Raw genomic sequence first — 12,054 nt, forward strand, 5'->3', positions numbered from 1 at the left:
AGCCCATGAAAACAATGTTTACCTTAGCATAACTTTTCCTATAATGTAAAACTTTCGTGGTCTCATTGCTCCAATTTGGTAAACATTTTGCTGCATTGGTGGTCAAAGAAACCTTTTCCTTGAGCACAGCAGCAATGTAGCAGAGTGCGATAGTAGCTGAATAGGAGTAAAGCAATACACATAATTTGACAAATTCAAACAGAAGTTTTGCAGGCTATACCGATTTCTTTTAAAAAAAATTTATTGTAAACAAAGCAATGCAAAAATGCTCTTTATAGTTGGTAAACTAGTGAATACATGAATTTAAAAAAAAACATGTAAAGTTACATGTTGGGTATGAATGGCAGTGGACATGCTAGAAAAGAAGTAAAGTGTATGAAAGTGACAAAGAAACCTGAGATGTAATTCACACAATGTAGACCCTAACATATCACAGGTGGAAGCGAGTACAGTTCAGCATCAAAAGGAAAATATGAAATACAAAGTTAAAAAAATAAAATCTAGGAGTGCACATCAAAAAATAGATTAAAAATATCCTATATAGACATCTATTAATAAAACGGCAATAGTCTTATCCAGTGTGACCCATCTCCTTGCAGAAAAATAAAACTCTGCAGTTCTCGACAGACTCCAAAGGCAACATAAGTGGCAATATCAGGTGAGAGAAAAGGTCATTCACATCTTAATGACACATCTTCAATGTCATTTCTTTCTGTTAAAGGAAAAAAAAAGAAAAAGTAGTTACTAATCCAAATTAGGTGAATTCGATAAAAGGGAACCTGTCACAATTGAAATATGGAAACTGCATGCTCTGTGGCTGCCATCCTTATTCTTTCTTCTGATCTTGAACAAGCATATGAATATGTAAATATTGCAGATGCAAATTCGGATTAGTGCTTCAGTAAGTAGTAAAGCAGGGATCATGCTGACATCCCTGGCACTTGTATCTTTACAAGTTCACTATCGTGAAAAATATTGAGGGTCATGTATCAATTTCGTCACACAGCAAGGCTAAGCTGAACAGAATCAACAAGACAGATCTATTAGAATATTACAGCTTAAATTCATAAAGTGTCTCCTTACGGTACCCGCTATAAAGTATTATTGCAACAGAAAAAAAAAGCCTGCCCCTAATCATTTTTTAAAGGATATGTTTTTTTTTTTTTTTTTCTAAAAAAGGTAAAGGATGTACATTTTTTGCAGGAAAATAAAAAATGCATTTATTTGGAGTCTGTATAGCATTGCATCAGCGATCAGCAGATTTCTGTTGCCATGCAGGTCTCCTGGAGCTCTGTCATTGTATCTGTGGGCCCCTATGGGCAAGCAGATGCAATCTGACAGGAAGAATCATTGAACTACAACGATGCCATGGTAGTTCATTGAGAACTACAAGCCGACAGCTGAAAAGGATGTTGAAGCTTGTAGTTCATTCACACACACAGAGCTGAATGAATGAATGCCACTGTGTGGGTACCACGCTGTTGTCAAAAAGTGACAGCTAGTACAGGGAACTTCTCTTCTCGGTTTGTATAATATAATATAAACTTATATTACAATGCATAAATTATACATGGTTACATAGTAGGTGGCGTTGAAAAAAATAGCATTTTTTTGTACTCACCGTGAAATTCTTTTCTCTGTAATTCACCGACCGACACAGCTCCTCTCTGTAACAAATGGGTTATTAGGCCTATCACTAGGAGAATACTAGGCATAGTTGTAATACAACTCTCAGAACTCTCAGTTCCGCCCAGGGGGTTGGTCCCTCAGGCTACAAACCCCCCACCCTGCAAAGCAGCCTCAGTACATCAACAAGTAGTATAACATAAGATAAAAAGGAGGGACGGGTGCTGTGTCGGTCGGTGAATTACAGAGAAAAGGATTTTATGGTGAGTACAAAAAATCCTATTTTCTCTTATATTCGCAGACCGACACAGCTCCTCTCTAACAAATGGGACGTCCCCAAGCAGTGCCAAAACGAGGGGTGGGAAAATCAGCATAAAACATAATTCACCATGTCAAGCGGGAACTAGTGAAACTAAACCCACAAAAAAACAGCAGTGCGTGAAAAACCACCACACACACACACACACACACACACACACACACAACAGGGTATCCTCAAGAGGAGTGATCCCCAAGACGGCAGCAAACTGCAGAAGTAATGCAACAATGCATTAACATAACAGTACTGCGTTTTTATCGAAAAACCAGGAAAAAATATCTATTTTATATTCAATTGCAACTACACGATCACCTGCAAAACTTTGCGGCCCAAAAAGGCATCAGCCGATGCACCGACGTCTACCTTGTAGAACTTGGTAAACGTATGGACAGAAGACCAAGTCGCCGCCTTACACACCTGAGCAACCGACGCTTGGTGTCGGAAGGCCCAAGACATTCCGATTGCCCTTGTGGAGTGGCCCGTGACCGGAAAGGGGGGCACCTGCCCCTTCAAGGCGTAGGCTTGTACTACAATCTGTCTGATCCACTTGGAAATGGTGGCAGACGAGACCGCCATGCCTTTCTTTGGACCAGCCACCGAAACAAACAGTGAGTCTGATTTTGGAAAGGGAGCCGTGACAGGCAAATAAACCTTCAGAGCCCTAACCACATCCAGAGGGTGAAGGGCCACCTCCTTAGGGTGTTTCGGCTTAGGACATAGAGATGGTAATACAATGCCAAGACCACTTTCGGTAGAAAAGACGGTTGCGGATGCAACACCACCTTATCTCTGTGGATAACCAGATAGGGCGACTTGCAGGACAAGGCAGCCAGTTCCGAAACCCTCCTGGCCGATGTGATGGCCACTAGGAAGACCACTTTCTGGGAAAGAGTCAACAAGCCATGCCATTAAAGCCAGCAATGGAAAAGCAGGATGGAGAATTGGACCTTGAGATAGAAGGTCCTCTCGCAACGGCACTCGCCAGGGAGCATCTGCCACCAGATGCACCAGGTCTGCGTACCAAGGACGCCGAGGCCAATCTGGGACAACCAGTATTACTGGGATCCCCTCGGCTTCCACTCTGCGAATCAGACGTGGCAACAGTTTCAGTGGAGGAAAGGCGTAAGTCAGCTGGTACTGATTCCCACGGAGCCACCAGCGCGTCTGACACGTCTCCTCACGGATCTCTTGTCCTGGACACGAATCTTGGCACCTTCCGATTGAGACGGGAGGCCAGTAGATCCACATCTGGTGTGCCCAACTTCAGGCAAAGCAACCTGAATATCTCCGGATGCAATGCCCATTCTCCTTGGTCCAGCATCTATTGACTCAGTCCGCCTGCCAGTTCTACACTCCCAGGATGTAAATGGTCGACAGGGCCAGTACATGCCGCTCTGCCTACGAAGTATGTGAGCGACCTCCCGTGCAGCGGCTGAGCTTCTTGTTCCCCCTTGGTGATTGACTTGCGCCACAGCCGTGGCGTTGTCTGACTGTATCCTGATCGGACGCCCTTGAAGTTTCATTGACCATGTGTAGAGGCACAGCCTGATTGCTCTCAGATTGATCGAAAAACTCAGATTCTTCCATCAACCAGAGGCCCTGAGCTGACTGAACCCCCATCACTCCACCCCAGCCGGATAGACTGGCGTCCGTTGTGATGAACGTACATTTCAGAGGAAGGAACGATTTTACGGACTGAATCACCGGGGACCTCAACCATCAGATCAGCGAGTCTCTGACCGACTGGCTCACCTGGATCTGTCGATCCAGGGACAACTGAGATTTGTCCCATTTTGTCAAAATCTCCTTCTGCAGGGCTCTGGTGTGGAACTGGGCATAAGGTACTGCCTCGAAGGAAACTACCATGAGTCCCAGTACTCACATGCAAAAACGGAGCGACGACCACTTGCGGTTCATCAGCAGTTTGACCTCGGATCCGAGAGTCTGCAATTTGTCTGAAGGGTGAAAAACTCTTGCTTCCCTGGAGTCCAACAGCAAACCTAGGTACTCCAGATGCCAGGTGGGCACAATCACCGATTTTTTGAGGTTCAACAGCCACCCAAATTCTTGCAGGGTCTGCATGGCGATCGCCACATCCTCCTCGAATTCTGAGGTGGAAGGTGCTCTCAGGAGGAGATCGTCTAGGTATCCTACAATCGCGATCCCACGTTGTCACAGCAACGCCAAAACTGGAGCCAGTACCTTGGTAAAGACTCAGGGAACTGATGCCAGACCAAAAGGAAGAGCCACAAACTGGTAGAGACAAACGTGGCAGAGACACAGCACTGTACCGACAACACAGGCAGGCCTCACAGACACCTCCCGGGAGTTAAGCACGCAGGATCCAAGCACCACCAGCCAGCCAGATCCCATGCGAGAGCCCTTAGGGACACACACCGCTCAGTACCCATGCAGCAGCCCCCCCGGGGGGGGGGGGGGGAGGGGATATAGGGACAGGGGAGAGAAGAGAGGGGAGGTGAGGGACCCCTGAATCGACCTCCCAGGGAATGCCCAGCTGCTCAGCCCTGCCATGACAGGGAGAGCCATACTTACCAGTCCTGAAGAGCTGGGAGACATTCAATTGTAGACCTACTCCTGATCAGTACAGGGAAGGCTACTGGCCTCGGCATACTGTGACGCAGACATCAGTAGCCCAGTCATATGTACACCCCAGAGCATAAAAGCTCACCGACCACCTCTGGAGCTGAGGTATGTCGTGGCCTGCCGAGCCGTAGCTGCGACCTGCATATGCTCGATGGCCAGACTGGGGAGACTACATGGATAAGGGTATCCAGCCTGTCACCCAGCCCAGCCGGCTGTTGATAGAAGATCACAGGATCATTCATCTTGCACAAAAACCCAAGCTTCTGTGTAAAAAAGCATGGACAGATGGGCCCACAGGGTTCCTAGGTCTTTCTCCTTTGCTAGGCAAAATAAAACTGAGGCTGCTTTGCAGGGTGGGGGTTTGTAGCCCGAGGGACCGACCCCCTGGGCGGAACTGAGAGTTCTGAGTGTTGCATTACAACTATGCCTAGTATTCTCTTAGTGATAGGGCTAACAACCCATGTGTTACAGAGAGGAGCTGTGCCAGTCAGTGAATATAAGAGAAAAGACACAAGTCCATTAAGTCCAACCTATGTGTGCGATTATAGGTCAGTATTACATTGTATATATATATATATATATATATATATCTCTGTATGTTGCGGTACTTCAGGTGCTTATCTAATAGTCTTTTGAAATATTGATGCCCCCCACTGAAACCACCTGTGGAAGGGAATTCCACATCCTTGTCACTCTTACAGTAAAGAACCCTCTTACGCAGTCTAAGCTTAAACCTCTTTTCTTTTCTTCTAATTTTAATGAGCGGCCACGTGTATTAAACTCCCTTACACAAAAAAGTTTTATCCCTATTGTGGGGTCACTAGTATGGTATTTGTAAATTAAAATCATATCCCCACTCAAGTGTCTCTTCTCCAGAGAGAATAAGATCAGTGCTCGTAACCTCTCTTCATAACTAATATCCTCCAGTCCCTTTATTAGCTTTGTTGCCCTTCTCTGTACACACTCCATTTCAAGTACATCCCGCCTGAGGACTGGTGCCCAGAACTGGACAGCATACTCCAGGTGAGGCCAGACCAGAGTCTCGTAGAGCGGGAGAATTATCACTTTATCCCTGGAGTTAATCCCCTTTTTAATGCATGCCAATAATATTCTGTTTGCTTTGTTAGCAGCAGCTTGGCATTGCATGCCATTACTGAGCCTATCATCTACTAGGACCTCCAGGTCCTTTTCCATCCTTGATTCCCCCAGAGGTTCTCCCCCCAGTGAGTAGATTGCATTGATGTTTGCCACCCAAAATGCATTATTTTACATTTTTCCCCACATTAAACCTCATTTGCCATGTAGCTGCCCACTCCATTAATTTGTTCAGATCTTCTTGCAAGGTTTCCACATCCTGCAGAGAACTTATTGTCCTGCTTAGCTTAGTATTGTCCACAAATACAGAAATTGAACTGTTAACCCCAACAAATTAAACAGGATTGGTCCCAGCACATAACCCTGGGGGACCCCACTACCTACCCCTAACCATTCCGAGTACTCATTTATCACCACCCTCTGAACTCACCCAAATAGCCAGTTTTCAACCCATTTACTCACCTTAAGATCCATGCCAACGGACCTTACTTTGTACAGTAAACGTATCTGCGCTAAATGCTTTTGCAAAATCCAGATACACCACGTCTAAGGGTGTACTACAATACAATAGTATTATAGTCACGGTTCACTTATATAATAACTGTTTAATACACAATCTGGTCCCAGCTTCCTTAAAGCTGAGTTCCAGGCTTTTCTTTTGTTTATTAAAAGTCATAAGCTACAAAAAGTGTAGCTGCTGACTTTTAATAAACAGACATTCACCTATCCTACGGTCCAGAGATGAGGCCGCATGGAGCCTCGCTCCTCTTCTCCTCCTCCCCAGCTTGCATCTTCATAGCCGGGCGTGAACCGCTTTAAGTGTCGTACACAAATCTTATTACCCCGGCTGTTGTCAGATACTTGCACACAGTATTCAAACACCTGCATTTCTTCTGAAAAATAGCAGTCTACTTCCTGCTATGCAAGTGTGCCTACAGCCTCATAGCTGTATATCTGCATTGTGAAATTTATGGCACTGCTCCCTCTAACTGCTAGTCTCAGGAAACATGGATTGAGAATATGTGATATCACCATTGTGCTGCCCACGGTTCTGCTTGCTGGAGGCTCTGAAGCAAAGCTCAGCCTTCACCAAGGTGGTTGCCTCCATATAGATGCAAAACAATGCAGAGCAAGGCATGGCAAGTCAGAAATGGGGAAATATCATTGGGACCACAGGCAATACTAGGGACTAGTCCTCTGCATGTCTTTTTTGCACACAGCCTGCAGCGTTCCATTCCACTTTAAAAATGAGTATATAAACCCTAGCAATGGACTTTTTATTTGCTCTGATTTGGTTTGATAAACATACCATTGAAAGCATTTTGCTAAATCTGTTTGATAAGTGTGAAAAAATAGGATTTTTGTACCCACCGTGAAATCCTTTTCTCTGAAGTTAATTGACGGACACAGCATCTTCACCTTGCCCTTAGGGTTATATTGCCCCTTTAGGAGAGGACTAGGCAGAAAGTGTTAAAAAAATAAAAATAAAATAAAAAGCAAAACTGCACAGTGCCGCCCAGGGGGAGGTCCTACTGCATCCTGCAGCTCAGTTGTCAAAAGCAGTACAAACATAAATAGGAGGGGTGGGTGCTGTGTCCATCAATGAACTTCAGAGAAAGGGCTTTTACGGCGAGTACAAAAATCCTATTTTCTCTTTTATTCATTCATGACGGACACAGCATCTTCATCTTGACCTTAGGGACGTTCCCAAGCAGTGTCAAAGAAAGGAGGGGTGGGAACAGCAAGAAAATAACTCCACCCTTAACAACCAGAGCTCCTCAATGGAGGAGTTGCAACCTTAACCACTTAAAGACCGCCGCATGGCAATGTACGTCGGCACAATGGCACAGACAGGCACAAGCACGTACATGTACGTGCTTGCCTTCCAGTGGATGGGGGGTCCGATCGGACCCCCTCCCACTGGCTGTGGCGGTCCGTTTCGCTTCAGGAGCGATCCGGGATGAGGGGATGGCCATCCCCTCTCGATCGCTCCTGGCGAATGAGAAGCTTCCCCCGCCTGTGTAGTGTAAACACAGGAAGGGAGGAAGTGATGTCATTCTCCTCGGGGCGGTCTTCTTGACCGGCCTGCGAGGAGAACACATAGTAAGTGCACCAAACACTACACTGACATGTAGGTACACATAGGCACACAAATCACCCCCCGATCGCCCCCCTCCCCAAAAATAGTGTCACTGATTGCAGTGATCATTTATTTACTGATCACTGCATTTAGTGTCAGTTGTGACAGTAAAAACTGTCAGGGCAGTTAGTGTTAGCCCCCTACCCCCCCAATAAAGGTTTAACCCCCTGACTGCCCCTAGAGTTAACCCTTTCACCCCCTTTTGCCAGTGTCACTAAGCAATTGTTTTTCTGATAGCTGCATTAGTGTCACTGGTGCTGCTAGGTAGCTAGTTATTTTTTATGTTCACCGCCAGGTTTTTATAGCGTTCGGTACCCCCATATACTACTCAATAAAGATTTTAACCCCCTGATTGCCCCTAGTTAACCCTTTCACCAGTGATCACCGTATTAGTGTTACGGGCGATTTTGGCTTTTTATAGCATCAGGGCACCCACCATTTATTACCCAATAAAGGTTTAACCCCCTGATCACCCAGCGGGTGATATCAATTAGGTTTTAGGGTCAGGGTCTGTGTCGCCCCAGGCAGTGCTAGGTTAGTGCCAGTACCCCTAACACCCACGCGCAAAGCATAAACCTCCTGTAGTGGTATAGTATCTGAACAGATCAATATCTGATCAGAGCTATACTAGCGTCCCCAGCAGTTTAGGGTTCCAAAAAAACGCATTGTTAGCGGGATCAGCCCAGATCCCTGCTAGCACCTGCGTTTTGCCCCTCCGCCCAGCCCACCCAAGTGCAATATCGATCGATCACTGTCACTTACAAAACACTAAACACATAACTGCAGCATTCGCAGAGTCAGGCCTGATCCCTGCGATTGCTAACAGTTTTTTTTGGTAGCGTTTTATATTTAAATCCTGAAGGCGGTGCTTGGTTTTCGGGGGCCCGTACGCGGCTAGGCTCCCAAAAAGTCCCCCACATGTGGTATCCCCGTACTCGGGAGAAGCAGCAGAATTTATTTTGGGGTGTAATCTCACTTATGCCTATAGCATGTGTGAGCAATATATCATTTAGTGACAACTTTGTGCAAAAAAAAATATTTTGATATTCCTGCAACTTTTGGCAAAATATAAAATATTTCATGGACTCAACATGCCTCTCAGTAAATAGCTTGGGGTGTCTACTTTCCAAAATGGGGTCATTTAGGGGGGTTTTGTGCTATTTTGGCATTTTATGGCCTTCGAAACTGATAGGTAGTGAGGAGTGAAATCTAAAATTTGCACCCTTAGAAATCCTGAAGGCAGTGATTGGTTTTCGGGGTCCCGTACGCGGCTAGACTCCCAAAAAGTCCCACATATGTGGTATTCCCGTACTCCGGAGAAGCTGCAGAATATATTTTGGGGTGCAATTCCACAAATAACTATGGCATGTGTGAGCAATATATCATTTAGTGACAACTTTTTGTAAACCTTTTTTTTTGTGTCATTCAATCACTCGGGACAACATGCCCCTCAGCAATTTCCTTGGGGTGTCTACTTTCCAAAATTGGGTCATTTGGGGGGGGGGGGGGGTTGTACTGCCCTGCCATTTTAGCACCTCAAGAAATGAGATAGGCAGTCATAAATTAAAAGCTGTGTAAATTCCAGAAAATGTACTCTAGTTTGTAGACGCTATAACTTTTGCGCAAACCAATAAATATACGCTTATTGACATGTGGCTTTTGGCCTAAATGTATGACTAAAATTTAGTTTATTTGATTTTTCTTATAACAAAATGTAGAAATGTTTTATTTTATTAATTTTTTTACATTTTCAGTCTTTCCTTTTATATCGTAAAAAATAAATATCGCAAAGGCAATCAAATACCATCAAAAGAAAGCTCTATTTGTGGGAAGAAAAGGACGCAAATTTTGTTTGGGTACAACATTGCATGACCGCACAATTACCAGTTAAAGCAGTGCAGTGCGAAATTGTAAAAAGACCTCTGGTCCTTAGGCTGACAATTGGTCCGGGGCTTAAGTGGTTAAAAAGCCGCCTGCAAAACCTTGCGGCCGAAGCAAGCATCCGAAGATGACCTTGTAAAATTTAGTGAAAGTGTGAACGGACGACCAGATTGCCGCCTTACACACCTGAGAAACAGACGCTTGATATCGGAAAGCCCAAGAGGCACCAACATGCCCTGCTAGAATGTACCGTGACAGGAAAGGGAGATGCCGCTTCCTTATGGCATAAGCATGAACCACAATCTGTCTGATACACTGAGAAATGGTGGCCGACGAGACCGTCAGGCCCCTCTTTGGACCAGCCATCGATACAAACAGCGAGTCCCACCTCCGAAAAGGAGCTGTAGCAGACAGATACACCCACAGAGCCCAGACCATGTCCAAGGAATGCAAAGCAACCTCTTTGGGGTGTGACGGCTGAGGACATAAGGACGGTAGCACAATGTCCCCAACGAAGGCTGTAGGCACCAGCACTGCCTTATCCTTGTGGAGGACCAAGTAGGGAGACTTGCATGACAAGGCCGCCAACTCAGAAACCCTTCTGGCAGATGTAATAGCCATTAGAAAAAGACTACTTTCTGAGAAAGTGTCAATAAGGGGATCTCCCTAATGTTTTCAAATGGCGGTTTCTGAAGCACCGAGAGCACCAGATTCAAATCCCGTACTCACCAATGAACAAGTCGCCAAACATCTTTTTTGTTTTTTTTTCCAAAGACTGCTATCTGTCCCTTAATGAACGAGAAAATAACTGAAAATGGGACAAATAAGGGTGAAGTGGTCCAATCCCTATATGTGGGTGATATAGGACAAGCATTGTTTTAATCATATTTTGTTCTGTATATATGTTTGTTTATTTATTAATATACCAGGAGGACATTGTTTAGCCCATTTGCACTTCCTGGTAACATTATGTACATTGTGTAATTTATGAATAAAAATTGTATATTATTGTGTCCATTTGTGTCCGGAGTTGATGGTCATTTAAAATCCCACCCACTCAGGGGGAAGCCTTTTTTTTTTTTTGATCTGTCCCTTAATGGTGCTTAAGGCAAGTTTCTGATCCACTCCTCGCTGCAAAAACAGCAGGAGCCTGGAAACCGAGTAGGTGCGCGGGCGCCACGCCATCTCCTCACATGGCCTTCTACGTATGATGATAAATCTTCATAGAAGATGACTTCCGTGCCCTCAGCATAGTGGAGATTACCGAATCAGACAGACCTCGGTCCCTTAGCACCTGGCTTTCAACAGCCATGCCGTTAAAGCCAGTGACGGTAAAGCAGGATGAATGAAGTATTGGACCGAAGGTCATCTCACATCGGCAGCCGTCACCATTCATACTATGTTAGCATACCACGGAAGTCGAGGCCAATCTGGGGCAATCAGAATCACCAGAATCCCCTCAGCATCCACTCTGCGCAGCAGACGTGGTAGAAGTTTAAGTGGGGGGAAGGCATAAGTCAGTTGATAATGCCCCCATGGAGCAACCAACGAGTTTGCCACATCCGCCCAGGGATCTTTTGACCTGGCCACAAACCTCTGTACCTTCCGATTGAGTTGAGAAGATCCACATCTGGCGTGCCCCACCTTATGCAGGAGCCAAAATATATCCAGATGCAGCGAGCATTCCCCTTGGTACAGCATCTGACTCAGGTAGTCCACTTGCCAGTTTTCTACGTCCAGAATGTACACGGCCGACAGAGCTATTCGCACACGCTGCTCTGTCCATCGCAGGATATGAGCGACCTCCAGTGCTGCAGCCGAGCTCCTTGATGGTTGACATATGCCACCGCCGTGGCGTTGTCCGACTGGATCCTGACTGGACACCCTCGCAATCTTTTTGACCATGTGGAGAGGCACCGCCTGATCGCCCGAAGCTCAAGCAAATTGACCGGTAGGCGGGATTCCTCCCGCGTCCAACAGCCCTGGGCCGACTGTACGCTCAAAACTCCCCCCCCCCGCCAACCGGTCAGGCTGCTGTCCGTTGTGATCACCGTCCAATGGAGAGGAAGGAACGATTTCCCAGACCGAAGGGCCGGGGACCTCAGCCACAAGAGCAGGGAATCCCTAACTGGCTCACTCGAATTTGATAATCCAGGGATAACGGATATTTGTCCCATTTTGACAAAATCTTTCTGCAAGACTCAAGTGTGAAATTGAGCGTACTGTACCGCTTCGAAAGTGGCTACCATGTGACCGAGGAACTCCCATGCAGAAACTCGGCGACGACCACCTGCGGTTCACCAATAACCTCAACGCAGCTTGAAGAGAGTGTGCAGCTTGTCTGAAGGGAGAAAGACTTGCTTCTGAGGAGTCCAGCAGTAAGCCCAGG

The 12,054-nt window shown here is 46.0% G+C and overlaps 1 protein-coding gene across 1 annotated transcript in view; it reads right to left on the bottom strand.

Moving 5' to 3' along the window:
• Window positions 1–223: 223 nt before the first annotated feature.
• The window catches only part of LOC143974436 (MOB kinase activator 3A), a 106,930-nt gene continuing 95,099 nt past the window's right edge, over window positions 224–12,054 (bottom strand). Inside the window, exon 4 of the mRNA XM_077475817.1 lies at window positions 224–712. Coding sequence (XP_077331943.1) covers window positions 683–712 — 30 coding nt within the window. The 3' untranslated portion in view covers window positions 224–682. The remainder of the gene's footprint in view (window positions 713–12,054) is intronic.

Source organism: Lithobates pipiens, unplaced genomic scaffold, assembly GCF_037356315.1.
Source record: "Lithobates pipiens isolate NorthernLeopardFrog02 unplaced genomic scaffold, aLitPip1_a1.2 Scaffold_13, whole genome shotgun sequence".
Classification (NCBI taxonomy): domain Eukaryota; kingdom Metazoa; phylum Chordata; class Amphibia; order Anura; family Ranidae; genus Lithobates; species Lithobates pipiens.